This window comes from Nilaparvata lugens, chromosome 8, assembly GCF_014356525.2.
Source record: "Nilaparvata lugens isolate BPH chromosome 8, ASM1435652v1, whole genome shotgun sequence".
NCBI lineage: Eukaryota > Metazoa > Arthropoda > Insecta > Hemiptera > Delphacidae > Nilaparvata > Nilaparvata lugens.
In genome coordinates, this window is record NC_052511.1 from 3,027,755 (window position 1) to 3,051,231 (window position 23,477).

Sequence of the window (23,477 nt, forward strand, 5' to 3'; positions counted from 1 at the left end):
AATGTATATGAATTTAAAATACGCTCTCAATGAACTGATAACCTCTCTAATACCATGCTATTGTAAAGAGAGCCATTTCAGGATCTTTCAACATTATATACAGGGTGTGTGTGTAAAATTCAGTTGTTCTCTTCATTTTACAGCTGTACAAAAGCACCAAGGTCAGCGAGTTTGAAAAAGTACACAATATCTGATTAACGAATAAGTAGTCATTCTCGAAAAGGTGAAACTTATACAAAATAAAAAGCCTGAAGCTTCTGAATTTATTGGCAGTGAAAGCTGCTTCCGTTACTTGTCACTCATAAATAAGTAAGACTCATCTAGAAGCCTCCATAGTTAGCTAAGCTGAGAGCACACAAAAATACTTCCCCAGAAAGGTACATTCATGTTGTAATCGTATCGTCAATGCTTCTTGTTGTGTGAAAACACATTTAAAATTGTATTTTCAAAAGGATTCATCGTATTTATTCATTAGAATACTCAAATTAATAAAACTTATGTAATGAAATAGCATTACATAAGCTATGAAATTGTTTTAATAATATAAGGCCCGTATGTAGATTCTCGGTTTAAACACTAAATTAATTGTTATTAAAATATAAGGCAGTATGTAGATTCTCGGTTTAAACACTAAATTAATTGTTATTAAAATATAAGGCCCCTATGCAGATTCTCGGTTCAAACACTAAATTAATTGTTATTAAAATATAAGGCAGTATGCAGATTCTCGATTTTAACGGAGAAATGTCAGCTGTTCGTTTAAACCACGAATGAAACACATATAAATAAAAGTAACCATATCTACAAGTAAACGTGGTTTAGCGTTAAACGAAGATGGTGCACATGGCGCTAAACCTACCATAAGTTTTATTTCAAACGTTAATTGATTTAAATATAAAAATCAGGCAGTCTTAAAGTGAGGTGCATGTTATTATGTAATGGCAGTATTTGATCAGCATTGGTGTTGCCATCCTTGTCTATCTATCGACAAAAGAGATATCGCTTTCCTTCTCTTGCAACGCAACGTTGTCAGATGGTTTTCAACAATGTAGAAATATAATTAATTAACAAAATATTGATTCTCAATTATGAAAATGTATTATTCAATCTTGAAAAAAGATTTTTTCGAAGAATAAAATGTAGTTGATCATTTTAAATGAGAATCAACAGTTGATATCACATCAGATATGCCGGTATCAGCTATCCTCTATAGATGTCAGAGGCAAGGCAGAGAATCGGCTACGCTTTTCTCATATCTTTCTCCTTTGTCATTATAACGTGGACCTCACTATACTATGACAATCAGGCAGTCTTAACAACAATTAACTACAATTAGACTCATGATAACTAGAATAAAATTGTCAGGAAGCCTACTGTATGAAAAAATATTGATGATTAGGAGAAATCCGTCCCTATCTTCTTGTATGATTTCCCTTTAAAGGATTTTCCACGATTAATTTTAGAATCTATGGGCTATCATATTGGATTTTATTATCTGTTTTTTCATAAAATATATGTTATTTGTCATCATTATGTAGCAGTCACTAGTATATCATCATCATTTTGAAATAATAGAAAGTAAACATTCAGGGATCATAAACTTCAAGAAAATGTTTAAAAATAATAGTATATAGATTTTATGTTGAGAATTTATCCAATAATCTATTATTTAACAATTATTATCTTCACAATTTTTCAACCATTTGATGCTTCTGCTCCACATTATCTATTGTTGCAAATCAGCTTTTTGCCAAATTTTGATTTCTCATCCATCTTGTATTAACTGTTTTTGAAATTCACTCAATTTTTATCTAGTTTGAAGTAGGTATTTTGATGCGATCTCTTCAACAGTATTTTTGTACTACAAAATCATTTCAAATTGAGCTATTATTTCATGATTATGGAAGTATATAGGTATAATTCCAATACATTTCACGCTTGTAAACTTGATCAGCTTTCAATTTTTTATAAGTCAAGTTTGAAACTATGAACTATTCTATACATAACTACACATTGATCACTTCACATTTTCTGGTTATGTTGAACTTTTTCCTATCATTCTTTTATCCAATAATTTTCGTTTCCAATCACATCTTTCTGTGAACTTCACCACCTCTTTCTGTGAGAGGTAAGTGGAAAAAACTTCATTCTCAATTTCACTGATTTCAAAAGGACATAATGATCAGCTTGCAGTTCAATAAAATCAAAATCATCCTCCACTGCAAATGTATATCAATATTTTTTATTAGACTATTTTTGCTCATTGTATGAATCTCATATTGGAGTTCTTTGGTTTTCACATTTCTCCATTTTCTTCATTCATTCTCATAGAACTATCAATATTCAGAATATTTCATTTTTTGTAGTTGAACCGGTTGATATTGAAAGTTTTATTCATCAATTCAGACTTGATAGACAAGTACAGTAACTTAATTATGTGGACATTTCATTCTACACATGATGAAACATGTTTGAACCATTCTTATAATCTAAACAATCACTCTGAAACATCAAGTCAATAACTTCTAAAATAGCTCTTTTGTTGTTCAATTTATTATGAATCATTCATTATAATTATTATTATAATCCATATACATAATATGAGTCATTATTATTTGTACAAGAATAGAAGCCATGTCCTAGTTGAGCCATTTCAAAGTAAAATATTTTATTGATATTTATCTTGTGATAGTGAAAGCTTAAGATCTTGTTCACATGACAGCGATTTACGATCGGTTGTCGCTCGATTGGCAAATCGCTCGGTTTGCCAGCCTCGTACACATGACAGCGATTCATGAGCGGTTTGCGCTCGGTTATGATAAATAATAACTTAGTACAACATCTATGTACTCAATCTTAATATCTTAATCTATGTACTTAATACTATGTACTTAATCTATGTACCTAACCTAACCTAACCTAACCTAACCTCTTAAACATATATTACTGCTCTGATCGAAACCGCTCGGTTGACTGAAGACATGTGTACGCTCTCATGCCTGCTCTAGTATATCGAGCCGCCCGTCAACCGAGCGACAACCGAGCGGTTGTAGTCTGAGACTACAACCGCTGCGATTCGCCGGCGACTACTAAAACCGAGCGATGCATGTGTACGGCACCATGTGTTTCCCTATACCTGACAATTGCCGGTTTGTCAACCGCGCGACAACCGAACGTAAATCGCTGCCATGTGAACAGGCTCTTACTAATTTATTCAATTCTTTCGTTTTCCTATAGGACAAACTATGAAATTTTGACTTGAAATGTTTTGGACCTCAAATGTTTTATCTTATAGAATATGAAGTTTGACTAATAATTCAATCACTTTTGAACAATTAATTACGACATAGCAGTCAGGTATCTATATATATAAAAGCGAAATGGCACTCACTGACTGACTGACTGACTCACTCACTCACTCACTCACTCACTCACTCGCAAAACTAAAAATCTACCGGACCAAAAACGTTCAAATTTGGTAGGTATGTTCAGTTGGCCCTTTAGAGGCGCACTAAGAAATCTTTTGGCAATATTTTAACTCTAAGGGTTGTTTTTAAGGGTTTAAAGTTCGTCTTTTAGCATGTATATTCTTCTTCTCGCAATCTCTTAATTATAATTGAAATTTCCATATCATATGTTACTATAGAACTATAATCTAGATAGAGTACCTCTTCGAAACTCGAAAGAGTACCTCTTCAGTTGTTAACTGGCAACTAAATTAATATTTTTATCAGGTTGGCATTAAGTTGAGTTGACTTTGTTAGGTTGGCACCAAGTTGAAGATTTAAATGCATTTATCGCGGAAAAATTGATTGGGCACTGCTACTTCAATCCTGGGAATATTATATTACTAGCCGTCAGGCTCGCTTCGCTCGCCATATCCGTTTAGCCAGACGTTTAGTCTGGACCCCCGACTGGATTGTCCTAACATGATAGAAATGCAGGCGAGCGAAGCGAGCCTGCTAATCTCATTCTTGGACGATCCAGTAAGGGGACCAGGGGGCGGAGCCCCCTGGCTAGACGGATATGGCGAGCGAAGCGAGCCTGATGGCTAGTTTATAAATAAAAATACCTGACTGCTATGTCGTAATTAATTGATCAAAAGTGATTATTTAACAAGCAGTTCGTAATGGAATCAAACATTGAAGAGTAATAATTCAATTCTTAATCATTATTATTTCCATCTGTAATTCAATTCTTGTTCTCCTATAGAACAAACAATAAAATTTCAACAAAGATGTTTCGGATCGGGTTGATATTATGATAGAAAGTATTTGAAAGCATCTTAAATTGACATACAGTTCTATCCTAGAAGAAAGGACAATATTTGATATACATGTTATCTCTTTCTATGACTTATCTTTCAAGAAACATGAATGTACCTTCACACAACAAATGCATCGATGATAGACAAGGATGCTTTAAGTAGCTGAATAAGTTCTTCTATACTTAAAAAACGCAACATAATTCTAAATTAATAGAAACATAAAAACATGAAACCATAGTGGAACGTTTGCTCATTTCATATTTAATTCTGAGGAATAGATCCTTCACTCCAGATTAATGAAGCTATTTTATCCTCAAATATTCACTAATTCTCAATTATTTTATATCATCAAATTACCAAATGAGAAATGCCTTCTCTTTAGCACATGGTAACTGAAATGAACAGAAAAATCCACTCCAATAAATACATAATAATTATTATTAAACGAAAATCCAAATTAAATGCTGTAAATCACCCCGAAGACTTCTGCTACGGCAAATATTGACAACAGGGTAAACAGCTAGATGGAAATTCGATGAGCGCTACTATTCAAAAAGTATTTTTCAGCCCGGGAGTCGAACCCGGTACCACCATCTGTAAATACATAATAATTATACGGTATATAACATTTGGAAAAGTCAAACCTTGATGCAAAATAATCACATCTTGGAAGCTTAAAATTGGAAACTCAATACTGAATAGGCCTACATATATTTTCACTCTGAGATGCTACTCTTTACAATCTCTTTATATTTTGATCCATAACCCTATCTATTATTTTTCCAATCATTCATTAACTTTTTTTCTTCATCTTGTCAAATTTATTTAGAAGCTCATGTCAAATTTATTTGAAAGTGTTCTTGATCCCCTTGAAAATGGAATGAACTACTTATGAATGATAACAAATCTTTCAATGACTTTCACTTGCAAACTCATATACCGGTAACCAATTCTTTAAAAAACTCCACGTACTTTCACAATTATCCTGGAACTCCACTATGGTTTCAATCTGTATTCAAACAACATCAAATTCTTCTTGAAAAACTGAAACTTAAAAGATCAGTACCCACTAAATTAATGAATTATATACCTAGTAGAAGAATTTCGGTCAGAAAAATGTGCTTCACTGCAAACACGATTATTTTATTCAAAATACACTGCGCCTCATTTATGCTGGAGATAATAATATTATATTTATGTAGCCTAATGAATAAATAACCAATGAATGGCATTTGAATGTATAAAATGATACAAATAATAGATATATGCTAATGTGCTTCGACAGCTGAATGTTAATTGAGATAAGCAACATTCGGCATTGCACAATTTATTAAATTTATTTGAAAAAGGCTTCCATGAACAATGGTTTGGGCTTATAATAACACAGAGCTTCAAATTTTTATCAAATTTCCATGTAAAACGCGCCTGAAGTTAATAAGCCAGTAGAAAATTCGCCTCAATTTTGAAACTTTACTTTTAAATTTTAGACGCCTCAAAATTCACACCGCAAAATTTGTTCTGCCTGAGCTAAAAAATTGGCTTTAAATTGATTATAATGAATGAATAATAATTATAAAGCATAGGGATGCAAGTGCTTCAAGGCAATAAAATGCAATTTTCTATGATATTATTAATTTTCTCAAGGAAAGTAAATTTCAGCTTCTATTCATCCATGTCAATGCTGGAGCTTCATTGGCCTATGCATATAATATTATTGTAACAATGTTGAGTAGTTAATTTTTTGGAGAAATTGTGAAGATATTAAAGTGTTTTGTAAATTCTAAAATTTATATTTTGTTTTAATTATGATTGAATAGAAATGTCTTGAACTTCATAATTGAATCAATGTCTGAAACTTCATGATTGTATTGTAAATATTCATGGAGCATTGATTTATATTACCGTATTTAATGAAAGATTGATTTCAAATGTGGATTAAAAGAAATTGATGATAATGATTTCTACTAAAACCAGTTAAGAAACTTTGCAAATTTTAATCACATTTCATTCTAAATTTATTGAGAAACATCTACTCTACTGTATGTAATCTTTTGACAAATTATAGTCAACATTAATTTCATGGTGAACTCCTAGTCTAATTATTGATTTGTCGACATGATGAATCATTTTCAAAGCCTGATGGGAGTCAAAAAGCCTAGGTTCTTCGCCGGGTAGGCAAAAAATTAATTCAAAAACAACAAAATTTGTGTTTTGTAACATTGATTGAACACTAGGTCAATTTTGAAACAATTATTCATTTATTAGTTTAACTAGAGTCCTTAGAAATATGTTAGACCTATAAAAAATGTGAATAATAATATCAAACTTGTACCTACACTACCATAACACTCATAGACAAAATGGAAAACCTACTTCTTTTTTATAAATATCTTATCAATAGGCCTACTCTTGTGTGTATTCGGTATGAGAAGCTTTAGGTCCTACAGATTTGAAAGAGAGCCAAGATTTCTAGAGTAACCTGAATGGTTTTTTTTAATTTTTGTAATGTTTTCTCTCCAATAATATAACTTTATACTGTATGGCATAAGAATTAAAAATCATTTTCAATATATATTTTTGTATTTACAAGTATAGTAGCCCAAAACGAGAAAGTAAGCTTTACTTTTAAGGCTGTTCGGTACACTTTTTATTATTTGAATTGGATAATCTTCTTAAATATAATTGTTAAGATCATTGAAAGAGTGAGAAAAAGTGGCAACTGAAATTTTCAAGTGCCTGGTCTAATAAGCGAGTTATGGTTTGTTGAAGTGCTAACTTTCCAGATTCCGTTTTCTTCCCAGATCATAAACGGTTTCGACTATATTATTAGAACTTCTCTTGAAAATTCAAAAAATGTATCTTTCCAAACTAAAACATTTTATTTCCCATATCATTCATAAATAAAAAAGTGGAATTTTTTGTAAATTCGATAACTTGTTTATTTTGGCATTAATCGCGAAAAAACGCATATTAGAACAAAGCCAATGATATACTGAATGTATTAAAAAAAACTCAAATGGAAAATTCGAAACCGTTTATGATCTGGAAAGAAAACGGAGTTTAGCACTTCAACAACCCATAACTCGCTTAAAAATTTCAGTTGCCACTTTTTCTCACTCTTATAATGATCTTAACAATTATATTGAAAAAGATTATCCAATTTTAATAATGAAAAAAGTGTACCAAACAGCCTTAACACACATAGGCTACAGTATATATGTATCATGATAAGGCTAAGATAATTAAAAAGTGATTCAACCCCGTGATACACTTCGAATTTCAGTATTGTACATAACTCTCAACTGAAAGTCCAAGTTAGAGCGGAGCAGATACACAAGTTTCCATTTGATGTTTACCGTCCCTAGTTGTAATTCATTGCAAGTCTGGCCTCTCAAGTTGTTTCTGCAAGTCCCCAAGTTGGAAACTTTGCCGGAAACTTGAAAACTTGACTACGACAAAGTGTGTTCTGTGTGTGAGTTTTGAGTTGAATGGATTCGAGATTTGCCAACTCAGCAGTTTGGTATACACTAACCAATCACACATTAGAAAGAGAGAGTTTATCCCCTACATGATACCAGATTCAATCTAATTAGGACTCAGAATTGTAATTTAATCTCCAGAGATGTGTTGAGACACAAACTAGCAAGGAATTCCTTAAGATTGATCTGTTATAGTGAGGTGCACAATCATGATGGCAGTGGAGAAAGATGGGAGAACAGCTATGCCGATTTCTGCCTTGCCACTGCCTTCTATAGAGGATAGCTGATATCGGCATATCTGATGGAATATAAACTGTTCATTTATGTTTAAAATAATTTTACTTTTATTCGTCAATAAAAAATATTTTTTCAATAAGATTGATAAATTTTAATAATTGAGATTGAATATTTTGTCAATTAATATTATATCTTAACATTGTTAAAAACGATCTGGCAAGCTAGAAAAGGATAGCCCTTCTGCTTTGTCAAATGATAGACAAGGATAGCAACACCATTTTGATCAAATACTGCCATTATAACGTGGACCTCACTATAGAAGAAAGCTTCTCCCATCATTTAGCAGAGACTTAACTGTTGTTTAAGCTATAAAATAATTTCAGGACTTCTGTACTTTCATTTAAAACCAGTAGGAAAATTCTATTTTTTAAATTAAAAACAAGACCTTGATGAACCCACAACCTTTTTTCCAAAATACGATCAATTCAAACTCTGTTTTGTGTAAATATTTGTAGGGGCAAATAATTTTTATTCAAATAAACATGATATTCTGAAACCAATTCCCTCAAACTTTCTCCCAGAATACAATCAATTCAAATTAAATTTTGTGTAAATATTAATAGGTACAAACAGTCCAAATAAACATGATCTTGTAAAAATAGTTGATAAAATTCAACTAGAGCTTCAACTCAACCCTAGATAAAATTTAAGCACAATCAGTAAATACCGGTGGTAGGTACTCCATTATAGAGATAAGATAAGATATCAATTTATTCAACACAGTTATCATACATGTAATACAATAAACAGTTGATCATCGTCATCGAGATTAATTTGAAATAAGCTACAGAAAGAAACCATACAACAATGAAATATGAAAATTGACACCGATATAATTGAACATTTATAAACATTTGATAAATGTGTGATCACTTTAAGATATCCAATTATTTTGCTGTTTTATTCTACGATTTTTTGTTAAATTCTTCTTCTTGCGGTGTCTATCTTGTGATTGTTCTCTTGTGCACTCTCTATCTCCGTTTAATTTATTTTATCTCACATATCTAGATTTTTTCTTATTCTTGCTTTTAACTGTCTACTCAGACTTAAAAATTAGGAAGCCAACTGTTTGGTTGAGAGCATTTCAAATTATACTGTATTGTAAATATTTATAATTTTCTTTTTAATATCACGTTGTTTTTCATTAGAACTCTTTCCCCACACACAGACTTGTCTATGTGGGGAAAATTCACAAATATTTATATTATTTATACATGTGTACTGTATTTGTAATGATTTCTGTGAATAAACTCAATTTGAATTTCATTCACGTATCATTGTTCAATCAATCGACTACTCACTACTCAGTCAAATTAATAGATAATAATAATTAAATATTAGATACGGTACACAGATATGTAGAGACGGACTCAAAGTATCACAAAAAATAAGAGATAAATTTGAATAGAATCATGAGATATTTCAAGGATATTCAATTTCAAGGACAATGAAGTCTTAAAAGTGAAGCTAATTTGAAACTGGACAGCAGGAAAAATAAAACACAGAGAGACTACATAGATCTAGGAAATTTTTTTATAAGTAGGTTTGATAGGTTTAGCTACAGAATGGGAAGTATTAAGAATTTTCTAGGAGAAATTTGAAGGAATATGAATACAATAAAATTATTTTTCTACTTGAGGCTATACCTGAAGATAGGTCTCCTATTGATTGGGTACCCTAATAAATGTTTGAGTAGCAGATCTTATTTTACAGCAAAATCTATACCGTTCATCCTCTTAGAGTAAAATAGTATCTTCTCTGTCATTCCCAAAAGTCATTAAATTCGTATAGTAGTTGAACAAATTAAAGTTCATCCAATTCGAAATTATCTATTATTTATTCTAGAATACCGTAGTATCTTCTCTGTCATTCCCAAAAGTCATTAAATTCGTATATAGTTGAACAAATTAAAGTTCATCAAATTCGAAAATATCTATTATTTATTTTAGTTTAGACTCCCAATTGAAACATTGATTATTATCAGGTATTGTAGACCCATAAATACAGTAGGCCTACCATAGTTATAACTATAGAAAATATCTCTAATTACCTTAAATTATGACCTCTGAATTAATTACCTCTAAAGTGAAGTAACGATTCCCGTTTTTTTTCATGAATTCCTGGATAAATTCACATGAGATATCTCATCCCATTTATGATTTTCTGCTCTTCTATGAAGCATGTGTGTGTGTATGTGTTCCCTGTATAGTAGTTTCACAATACGAGTAGAATGAATGTACTAGGTAGCCTATTAGAAAAAAATATTAGTCCAGTATCAACACGGTAGACAATTTCGTAGACATAACAAGCAAAATTCACTGCGCATTTCACTAAAACATTGCAGAATTCTCACAGACCATCCATTTAAAAGTGAACCTACCCTTCACTACCTTGCATGTCGATACAAGTAGTGTGCCCTATTTATTATTATTTCAGAAACTCAAAAAATGAAACTGTAAGATTTCAATGAATTTTATAAGGATTTCTTTAAGGTGCGTACAGATATACGCGCCGCGAACATGAGCAATTCACTTTTAATCAGCTGATGCCAAAAGCTTTTTATACCTGTATCTTACCGTTTCTGTAAAAATACAGATATAAAGTCAGCTGATTAAAAGTGAATTGCTCATGTTCGCGATGAACTCATTGCTCATGCTTTATCTGTATTTTTACAGAAACGGTAAGATACAGGTATAAAAAGCTTTTGGCATCAGCCGATTAAAAGTGAATTGCTCATGTTCGCGGCGCGTATATCTGTACGCACCTTTATACTTTTATCAGGAAAATTGAGTATAAGTTTAATGGATTTGATAGGGAGTTCTTGATACCGTTCTTTCATTACTACTTGTGAGAGTTAGCAACGGTTCGAGTTGATTTATTGTCTTCAAATTTCGAGGTTAAAATAACTTTAAAAATAAGAAAGGCTACCTTGAACATTGGTATAGGTGAATAGGCTTCAAGAAAATAGGAAAACATATATAGGCTGCAAAGCATAAGAGAGGAGAGGATAACATTTGAAAGTATAATGATGAAATTTAAATGAAAATAGAAATCTAAGTACCCTTTATAAAATTATGTGGCATTATATAGCCGAAACATGTTGTGAATTAGTTATTTGTGCAACTAGTGCGCAAAGTGTCAGTTTGCTGCACCGAAAGAAACGTTTACGCCCGAGCCGTAGGCGAGGGCGGAATGGTTTCTTGAGTGCAGCAGAGGAACTTTGCGCACGTATTTCACATTAAGTTTTTCCTACAGTTACCATTGAATATGAAAAGTGGGTAATTATGGGTAAAATTGCCTGAAATCCATCAAATGTTTTTCTGTGTAATTTTATTATTGATAAAAACCTTAATCCTAAAATCCTAAAGTCCTCGTTGTCCTTGGTTATAATATATAATGAATAATAATTAGCGCGTTGTGCTTCGTTGCACCTCTGCTCACTATAGCAGCCACAGCAGTCACTGTTACCAACTTCATTTTGATTTTGCTGCACTGTTGCTCCATATAACCTACTAAGTATTTTGCGTTGCCATGTTGCAAATCTGGAGTGCAGAAAAATTTTTCCCGCACTAGAGCGGAAAAGTGATTCTTTGCGTTCTGGAATCAGTGCAGCAATGGCCACTTTTCAACGTAACTGTAGGAAAAAATAATTGTATCAAGGGTACTTGAATTTCTATTTCTATTTAAATTCGAGAGTAGCTCTAAAGTAAAAAAGACATGTTGAAATATTGTATCAATTAAATGAATTCAGTGCAAGAGGAAATAATAGAACCAATATTTTATAGGCTTTTTGAAAGAAAATCAATGAAAGCAAGAGGCAAAATTTAAAGTTGAACAGAATAGTTACAAATAGAAATGAAACAAATAATACAGCTATATTGATAATATTCATAATATTGTTTGTAGGTTGAGGTACAATTATTGAACTACGGTATTTGTTAGTTTTTTTTTAATTATTCAAGTATACGGGTATACCCGTACACCTATATTATTGTTCAGTGATATATAATTTGAATTATAATTACAGTAACTCTGAGTGAATTTGATAACTTAACCACTTGAGGAAAATATTTTCAATTTTACATTCATCTTTAGTCAGTAAGATACCTTATCTTATTGTCAGGAGTATCATTCTTAGTTTCCACAATTTTTTATATCAACAAACAAATATATCTTGTCTGATTTTACAATTTTGAAATTATCCTTTTTTTGAGTCCCACATACTATTACCATGCTATATTATATTATACTATGCTTCTGTATTTAGGCTGACAACTAATCATACATAAATTACACATAACTCTTTCCAATATGAAACTTGAACAATAAATTATATCACTTAACTTCAAGCTAAATAATAATTAGCGCTTCTGTAATTAGCAAATCATCTATTTAAATCAATTCAACCATTTGTCCATCAAACTCAATTTATAAATCCTAAAAGTTTTAGATTTTCTTACTGTAATTTATTGTTTGTTTTAAATGTATTTTGTAGTTAATCTTCTCTTCTACTCCTTCCTTTTTGTGTTGTATGTTTTCCTTGTAATAATTTAATGTTGTGTGTTTGTTCATATTATATCGTCCTGGTATGGCTTTGTATTGGCTTATAAACTACTGATACTATTTATTTAATGTATTGCTATAGATATGAATATTAATTGGGCAGACTTGTCGATTAATTAAATAATAATGTATTCTATGATATATGGAGTGACTGAGATAGAAAACGTCAGCTTACAAATAGAATATTCCATGGGACAAAATATAAAGAAATGTTGAACGAATACATATATTTTTAATTGAATCTCGCACTGGTCTATAAAATAATCAATTTTGCATTCTGATTTCAATGAATTTTGTTTCCCCTGAAATAGAGAAAGATTCCCTATATTTTAATAGCACTATTTCACATCAATAACAGTGAATTAGAATTGGATTTTACTATTTATAAATGAACCCATCTTCAAATAAATTGCTATTTCAAGTATGAATGGATAATTATTTTGTATATTCAAGAGTTCTTATCTTTTCAAACCACTTTTATATTTTTCACATCTCTCTGACACTGATTTAATAATGGGAGTTGAGATTATTTTTCTCATGAGGGATATGTTTTATTTTTCAAGTATGAAAAGAAAAAATCAATCATTTTTGACTAGGACAAAATGGAAGTATAAGCTTTCCGTTCTTTTTTGAGTGTTTGAAATATTTTTATCAATCATTGAAGACATGAAAAGTTTGAAAGTAGCCTAATCCAGTAAGCAGAGCGTGATCTTTTCACAAAGTAAAAATTACTAGGTACTCGATTTTTAATACTGAAAATTGTATTTTTTATAAAGAAATGGCGGGCTTCCTTCCACATCATTACAAAAATCAATATAACTTTTTCATTGACATAGATATATAAATTTTATAAGATTGCCTATTATTATATTGATCTTAAGATCCTCTACAATGAATCAATTTCAATGATAATGAGAACAAAATCAATTTCATAATATTCCTCCAAAATAATAACCACTAGATTTGAATAACTTGAGATTAATTATTTATTCAGATTCAATCTGCTGCAAAAACATCTCCAGTTAACCGTCAGTTAAGTAAAACGATGAAAAATATTGATTAATACCTCGCAAATCCCACTGAACTAAAAGTGCTTTTTTCAAATAACATGACGCCAATACACGTTTTCAAAACTCAGCTATTGATTAAATCAGTTTAATTATTTTCAATTTAGAAACGGTTTTACCAGGACTTCCTGGTTTCATCACAGATACCTTTTCTCGATTTTTTTCAATCTTAACGAGGAGGTAATTTGCGGTAGAAATATACGTTAAATACGAGCATTTAAATGTTAGGACGGTACCATAACAGTTAAATTTATTGAAGCTATGAGATCCTGTGCAATATGAGACATATTTTTCCGGAGACATTTTTTTATGGCCCATTTGAAGAATTCTGCTCTGCTAGGCAGAAAATAATTCCAGAAAATAATTCCATTGGTTCTTATAGAAGTATTCACACTTCCATCTCTGTAATGTGTGAATACACACATAAGAGACAATGATACCGTAAACGTTTCCTACAAGGAGTCAAATTATTCATGTTCCCACACATGGAGAGGATCTCTCTGCCAATAAAATCCATGACAAATAAATCCTGGGCTGGCGAATAATTTTTAGATAGAAGCTCTTATGGAATTCCCTTCTAGCTGATCACCCTGTTGTCAATATTTGCAATAGCAGAAGTCTTCCGGGGTGGTTTACAGCATATTCAACTTTGGATTTGTGCTCAAAAGGCCCAATAATTGCATGAATAGTTCATGTCATATTAATTTGATTTCTTTGATTCTCTGAGACCATTTCCGAAATTTCAATGTCCCAACGTTTGTTTTAGATTTTACTAAAACTTTCGCATTTTTTATGTCTTTGATGACAAACAAGATCAGTCTGTGGCATTCTGAAGCAGGGTGAGAGATTTCAGAAGAGTTTTTGGAGAAAATAAATCATTTCCAAAAATGTCATGGCCCAGTGTTGGTAGATTGAATATTTTACTAAGACTTTCATATTTTTCATGTCTTCAATGACTAACAAGATTAGTCTGTGGCATTCGAAGTAAGAGTTTTTGGAAAAAATAGTCAACTTTTTTACGAGATGATGACAAAGTGAGACGTGGTCCTACAGCGTGAGACGTGGTTTGTTTTAGCAGACGTCAACGGAGAACCGTCTTGGACGAATGACGAGATCGGCAAATGTTCCCTATGTCAACGACGGTTTGAGCAGCAAGGTAACCACCACAAAACCTCCACAACAAAACAAACAGAAACCACTCAAAAAAACAACTGAAAAAAGCCAAAAACAAAGCCATACAACCCCCCACCCCTCCCTGCTAGCTATCATTGTCACACCCCCCTCTGTCACTGTCACTTGATCACAATCCTCATTTTATCTTTGTTTCATACTCACTATTATTTCTCTATTTTTTTCATAATTTTCTCCCTTGGCACAGTATACATACAGTATGGAAACTCGGCTAGTACCCTGGCGCAAAAATCCGCCATCTTGTTAGGAAGTTCCGCATTGTAATAGTATTGATGGGAGGTTCGGATCACTTTACTGATCCGGATCAATTGATCTCGTTCACTGCCGCGAGCCAATCAGAAGACCAGGATTGGAACTTCCTAAGGTCACGTGACGTGTCTAGTATTTGCGCCATGTAAAAAGCATTGGTTGGATAGGCGTTTGATTGACAGTTTCCATTCTGTACCTATTCTGTGCCCTTGGTTTCCACCCATTTCCCGCGTCCAGAATTTACCACCTTTCCTGCTCGAATATATTATCTACATTTTTCTTCAATCTTATCCCCTTCTCCTACTCTCCTTCTACCTACAGGACGGTATAGGAACTACAAAATATTCATGTAATAAACTGTATAAATTAGTGGTTTATAGCCTACTATAGTGAGGTCCACGTTATAATGGCAGTGTTTGATTAGCATTGGTGTTGCTATCCTTGTCTATCATTCGACAAAGCAGATCGTGCTTTCCTTTTCTAGCTGCGCTAGGTGCCAGATCGTTTGCTAACAATGTAGAGATGTCATCAATTAACAATATATTATATCTCAATCATAAAAATGTATTATTAGATCATTAAAAATATTTATTCTTGATGAATAAAATATAGCCTAATTGATTATTTTAAACAAGAATGTACAGTTGATATTACATCAGATATACCGGTATCAGATATCCTCTTTAGGAGGCAGTGACAGAGAAACGGCAACGTTGTTCTTATATTTTTCTCCACTGCCATTTTAACGTAGACCTCACTATATACCGTTCTGTCCCCTTGAATGGAGCCCTGTAATACCCCTTAATTTGGAATGGTAAGTTTTTTTTTTGCTGCAATGAGAATGCTGTGTTGAATGTGTTGGAGGCTGAGCTTTAAAAGTATTATCTTTTCCCCCTCCCCTACCAGGAAAACACAATCTTTTGATGTTTTAATTATGTTGTTTTCAGTGTTGGAACGTTTAGTTGTATTGTGTATGAAAGCTTTTGATGTGTATAAATACTGTAGTTGTTTTTTAGTAATTTTCCTTCCATCGTTTACTGTTTTCAGTTGAATGTATTATTGTGGTCATGTTTCTTCAATATCCTTCATGCAACCTAATGATGTGTTTAACTACTGCTTTCTATGAATGATTAGAATCATGAATATCAGGTGTTGTTCCATAACTCATGCTGTTTTTAGTATGTTTTGTTGTTTTATATTGTTTTAACAAACCTTGTTATGTGTTTGTATAGATAATGTTTGTTGTGTGACTTATCAATATTTTATTCTATATTTCTTCTATCTAATGTGTAGCTATATATTGTCGGTACAGGGTACAGGTGGAATTTTATCTATGTTATCTGATTCTATAGAATAAATTATTGTCAGGTTCACTTTCTTGGTAAGGGCTACTCATATGTAAATTAAAAATCAAAGTAGGTACTCTTTTTCCCACTTGATTTTATTTTTCATTGTGAGAATTAAATTAATCATTTTAGAGAAATAAAGAATTGAACAAATTGAATATTGTAAGAAATAGATATTTCTCACTGTGAGAAATAAAATAAAGTTGATAAAAGGGAACTCTGATTTTGATTTTTTGTTGTCCGGTATTTTCCAACTCTTAACCTGTCAATAATAAATATAGGCCTACTTATTGAAATTAATAATCCTCTCTTATAAAATTGGAACGTTTTGTCATAGTTTACTTTCTACTCTCTTATAATATTAGTTCAGCCATTCTTATCATAATTAACAGTCAGCTCTACACACTTTTTAATATGTTTTGAGATTTTATTTATTAAATTTGACATGAGAAGTGGAGTTATTTAATGTTTAGAGTACTAGTCTTATGATTTAATCACATTTAAATTCCTTTCATTCTATACCATTATGTTCAAGATTTTTAAGAATGAGACTCCCTAGACCTTCATAGGATCTTAGGTACTGTACTAAAAAAAAAACGATTATTCATTCAAACCAAACTATTTACATAGAAAAATTATTACTCATCAAGTAGTGAAATCACTTTAAAAATCCCTATCAATTCAAAAAATCTGGTGTGGTACACTCACACAACTTTCCTTGCTCATTGATCTATAAGCCTCATTAACGAGGATAATTTAGGGGAATAACATTATGCCGATTGGCGGCTAAATAATTAAAACTACGATTATACTATTGTTATTGTGTTCAGAGTACATTTTCCTTTGTTTGAATTATGAAATTTGAGGATTTTTTAAAAGTTGTCAAAACAGCTGTTCTACAAATAAAATATCGACATGTGTTCTTTTGAATAAACTGCTCTTCCACCTACCTCACGCACGAGAAGGAGGTTACAAAGTAAATTTCTCAAGGATGGGGTGGACCCCCTGTTAATTTCTCAGGGAGGAGACTCATGCCAGTTAATAGAGCTGATATAGAACTATACAAAGTATGAATTTGAAAAAAAATCGGTCAAGTCATTTTTGAGAAAATCGTGATAGAAATTTAACAAAATTCATTCTTCTCAGGAATATTACGGAGCTCCTGCAATTTTCCCAGAAATGAGACTCATTTCAGGGCTTATAAATAGCTATCTAGGGTATAAATTTGAAGAAAATCGTTAGAGCCGTAAAAAACATGGTTTTTTAGCCATTATCCGCCATTTTGAATTGAATTTCTTATTGTCGGACCTTCATAGGATCTCACAAAGGATGTCTAATATACTACTAGAAGAATATTTCATGTAGTTATACCAATAATCTATTAACATAGAAGATATTATCATTCATCAGGTAGGGAAATTACATTGTTTTTAACATTCGGAAATTCCTATTAATTTAATAAGTCTAATGAATTTTGTTGATTGCCAGCCAACAACCCAGCCTCGGGTGAGTGTAAGACAAAGACATCGCTCTGTCCCTTTCCCTCTCACACAACCAACGGCAACCGAGAGAGTGAGAGAGAGAGATAAAGCTGCTGAGAGAGAGCACCGCAGTAGTGAATATCCAAAACTGAATAATAATCACTTCTGCCAATAGTTTTTGTTCCTATAGTGAGGTCCACGTTATAATGGCAGTGGAGAAAGATAGGAGAAAAGCGTTGCCGATTCTCTGTCTTGCCACTGCCTTTCAATAGAGGATAGCTGATACATATCTGATATAATCACTTTTTTTAAGCTGACACCGGTATATCTGATGTGATACCAACTGTTCATTCTTGTTTTAAATTATCAGCAATAATTATTATATTTTTTCCGTTGAGAGAATATATTTTTCAATTATTGAATAATAAATTTCCAAAAATGAGATCAAATATTTTGTTAATTATTAATATTTCTACATTGTTAAAAACCGACCTGGCATCCTTGCAGAGCTAGGAAAGGATAGCGCTATCTGCTTTGTCGAATGATAGACAAGGATAGCAACACCAATGTGAATCAAATACTGCCATTATAACGTGGACCTCACTATGTATTGTACTAATACGGTGGATTCAATTGCAGTGCTTTTTGATGAAATAAAAACTACTGTTTTTTCTAGATTGTAAAACATTATGGAAGATTTATCAACCTGAAATTTTAAGCCCTTCCATAATAATCATTGAGATATGATCAGTCTTTGAAACAAAACTGATTTTTTCTTATCCTAGAAAAGCTTTCAAAGTTGTTTGAAAAGTTGGGTAATGGCTATTATTTTACTTATTATTTTTATAGTGTATTGGAAAACTGTTTTCTCATAATTGAATCCAGTTTATAATTTGGTTATTTCAAGATTCTACGTGTTATAAACTATGAAGCGCCAACATTATAGAAATAGTAAGAAAATAGAGTGTATTTTTGACAGACTAGATAATATTATTGATTTTTTTTCATATTCATTCACTATTTATTCATGAATTGGAACACAATAGTATCTAAAATATTACACAATTATTGAAGTATTAGACTATTTTTTGGTTCAGATTAGTAATATAGCAAACACATTCCTCTTACTTTAATGTGTGACTCATTGAGAACGTTTTCATTTCCTGAATTATCATCTTAAATAACTCACAAGATTGTAATCATTAGAGTAAGCCTACACTAATATAAGTAAATCATCATAGAAATTTAGAGGATGATAAAAATTGTTGTGTAAATATTATTCCAGTAGAACTCTACTGGATTATAACTATCAATAGATCAATACAACACTGGGTATTATCATGAAATTATGTAGCAGCTTTATAAATAGACATTAGCTAGATAATAGACATCAGCCTAGACAATATTAAAATATTTTATACATTGATTCTCTGATATAACTTAATTTAGAGGGATGAATTTGAGGCTAATGTTCTGGATTAAATCCAGGATAATAATTCTTCTTCCAAGTATTTTCGAAAAAAATGCATGGTAGATTCATTGGAAATTTGTACTGATTTATATAATTTTCATAAACTGTTTTTTCCTAGCATGGTTATTGGTTTTCAGTGGTTCCTAGTTTCTTTCATCCCACTCTAATATAGTAAATTTCATAAAAACAACAATTTATTTATGTTATTAGTGTGTTTAATGTGATGTATTTGTGCTTCTTAGTGTGCATGTTTTGTTTATCCAGCATGTAATTGTTTTAGATTGAACAAATTTCAATAATTATCTTATTCATCCCGTAATGTATTGCATGTGAAACATCCATTTTAATTATTTTCAATTATAACTATTCAGATCAACCATGAATTTCAATCATTTTAAATACCATAACATGAATCTCTTTCAATATTCAGGCAATTTTTTAATCTATATTCCCAAAATTAGGATTTTCTTTATAAACAAGATCGATTTTCTGCCTCTATTCATATTTATTTATTGAAAGCATTGATTCATCACTACCATGCATAAACTGAATAGAGGATTCAATCATAAAAATTAATGTGTTATGCTATCTGAAAAATATAAGATAGCCACGGTCAATGGGTCTTCCCAAAAAAAGGTCTAAAAGTTCTAAATTTCCTTGTTAATCTCCCTTGATAGACTTCTAAAATATCACTTTGAGGATATTTTTGCATTCTCGGGAAATTTAAATTATTTTTAATATATTCTAGCATCAACAAACTGAACTACAAGTCACTCAGCCGTATCAGAAATAAAATATTGTGAATATTTTTGTAATATTTAAAATCATATTGTAAGCGTAAATTTAATATTATAACCCAATAAATAGGTTGAAATTATTGTACAATAAGAACCGGAACGTATTTTGTAGTGATATTAAAGATGATATTATGGTAGACAGACATATTGATTAGAAAGACTTGATTTTGTTTCAGCTTATTTCGACTTGTATGAAACACTGACAATTTCTCAAGTTTTTTTCAACAAAACTTTGATATTCTGAGTGGATAATACAAAGGCCCTGTCGCACAAAAGCTTGTTAAATTTTAATCATGATTGAATATCACAGGAACCAATCAGAGAAGGCATTCTTTAAAATAATGCTTTTCTGATTGTTTCTTGTGGCATATAATAATTATTAAAATTCAACAGGCTTTTGTGCCAACCAGCCATAGTCTATTAAATGAAGTTGTTATAACAAAGTCAAGACTTTTCCCAGATCAATATTGTTCAATTTCTCTAAAAGATGTTTTGTTAAATGAAGTTCTATTAAATGAAGTTGTTATAACAAAGTCAAGACTTTTCCCAGATCAATATTGTTCAATTTCTCTAAAAGATGTTTTGTTACTTGTCGGTGATTGTTACTGGAGGCTGTTTGTAGTTTTTCTGTACTCTATAGTGAGGTTCACATTATAATGACAGTATTTGATTAATATTGGCGTTACTATCCTTGTCCATCATTCAGCAAATCAGATACTGTGGCACTTCTAGCTCCGCAACATTACCAGATTGTTTTCAATATGTTTTCTATCATCAAATGATTTAATCTCAAATATTAAAATGTATTAATAAATTATTGGAATAGTTATTTGTGCAACTAGTGCGCAAAGTGACAGTTTGCTGCACCGAAAGAAGCGGAATGGTTTCTTGAGTGCAGCAGAGGAACTTTGCGCACGTATTTCACATTAAATTTTTCCTACAGTTTCCATTGAATATGAAAAGTGAGTAATTATGGGTAAAATTGCCTGAAATTCATCAAATGTTTTTCTGTGTAATTTTATTATTAATGAAAACCTTAGTTCATTTGAAATTGAATAATGTAGTAGTAAATGAATGGCGGGGCGGCTGTCACTCATGTGGTGGCTGTCCTCGAACTCGGTGTCCTTAATATTATTATAACATGCACCACAACACTATAGCAGCCCAGTCAGTGCAGTTACCAACTTAATTTTGATTTTGCTCCACTGGTCCTCCATATAACCTACTAACTATTTTGCGTTGCCATGTTGCAAATCTGGAGTGCAGAAAAAATTTTTCCCGCACTAGAGCGGAAAAGTGATTCTTTGCGTTCTGTAATCAGTGCAGCAATGGCCACTTTTCAACGTAACTGTAGGAAAAATATATTTCCTTGACGAATAAAATATAATTGATTACTTCATACAAAAATGAACAGTTAATATACATCAGATATACCAATATCAGATATTCTCTATAGAAGCAGGACTTTCTAAATATTAGGAAAATATAGGAGCTCCTGATAGAAAGCAGTGGCAAGGCAGAGAATCAGCAACGCTGCTCTCCTATCTTTCTCTACTGCAATTATAACGTGAATCTCACTATATAGTTCCAGCATTGTGTGCTCTGTATAATTTTGGTTATTTCTTTCATTTGTTGGTTGATAATTGATTGTATTTACGAATGTTCTAGGTAACTACAGCTGTCTGAAGGTGGATTTGATCTTCACACGTGACCGAGCCTTCTACTTTACAACGGTGTTCATCCCTGGCATAATTCTGGTCACATCTTCGTTCATCACATTCTGGCTAGAGTGGAACGCTGTGCCTGCCAGGGTTATGATTGGTCAGTCCTCAAATATCTGAAAAATAAATATTATTTTCGAGTTCAAAAATTCACTAAAATACAGCTTAATACATTACATTGTGATTTCCGGTGTTCTGATGAAGGTGATTTTTTATGAATATTTTCATATCTGAAAATTCTTTATTGGTTCATACAACAAGTACATCATCAAAAATGATAGGGAGAGAGAAAATAAGGTAACCTTGTGCTATTCCTCTCCCAAATTTAGATAAGGTTACACATAAGGTCAAAATATTTTTGATATTTAATATTTTTGGTGAATATTTCTGATGAAGGTGATTACCGACAGATTCTCTTGAATAAACCTTAGATTATAACATAAAATACAATGTGACAATGAGTAACTAAAAGGTTGCACACCAAGGTTATGATTTGTTAATAAAAATAATAATAATATCGAGTGACCTGGCTGGCTCAGGTCTGATGTCAGAGTTTCCAGGTCGCAACTGATCAATTTCAAGGCCTCTGACATGACCTAACGACTGCTTTTTAGGCAGCCGGGACCGACGGCTTAACGTGTCCATCCGAAACACGTTAATTTGTTAATCATCAAATATTTGAAAAAAATATATTATTTGAGAGATTAAATAAAGGTTCTCAGCCTATCAAAGATTCAATTGAATATAGCTTACAATAAGTAGCTAAATGCAATGAATATCTTGATTGGGAGCCGAGATATTGATCTCCATTGTAAACAATAATCTAACTTTAATATTGTTAACTATTGTTAATTGTTAATGGTATCCGTTTTACTAGACTCTAAATTTACTAGGGCCAGACCACATAAAGGGTTCCTCAAGCGTCTTCCATGCGTTTTTTCAGGCGTCAACCCATTCAGCAAATCGGAAAGCTTGATGACTTGCCGACTCTAAATACGCCCTGTGAAAACGCTTGTAAAAACTTGTTGATAGCTTATTATATACTATATTGTTTTTCTTTGATATTTGTAATTGATTAATACTAATGCAGAACTGTTAAATAATTATTTATCTCTTAAGTTTGATTCAATTTTATTGTCAATTTTTTAAATGTTACCATGGGCAACAGCCTTGTAACAATTATCAATAAATATATCTATCTAATATCTAAAAACGCCTAATATGGTCTGGCTCCTACAGTCATGTAAACAACAAATTCACTGTATCCCGGGGGTACGATTAAAGCAGGGGACGATATGGGAACCCTGTGTTTTATTGTGTTTCTAGACTACGTATCATGTACCTTAATACCCTGCAATAATTTTGCTTTCCTCAATGTTTTTAGCTTCAATGGTTCTCATTGACGGAAAATGTGTGAAGCGGGTTGCCTAGCAGCGCCTTACGGGTTAACCACAGTACAATAATAGTATTTGGCTTACTGTAGTAGGTGAAAGAGAATACAAACTATTGTTTCTGACTATGATTCCCACAAAGGGCTTAGACTTGTGC

General features: G+C 31.9%; 1 protein-coding gene across 1 annotated transcript in view; it reads left to right on the forward strand.

Moving 5' to 3' along the window:
- LOC111049903 (glutamate-gated chloride channel) overlaps positions 1 to 23,477 on the forward strand; it is a gene marked incomplete in the record, with an annotated part of 235,061 nt that overhangs the window by 173,877 nt on the left and 37,707 nt on the right. The window contains 2 exon segments of the mRNA XM_039433746.1: positions 17,948 to 17,965; positions 21,877 to 22,029. Of these exon segments, the coding sequence (XP_039289680.1) occupies positions 17,948 to 17,965; positions 21,877 to 22,029 (171 nt within the window).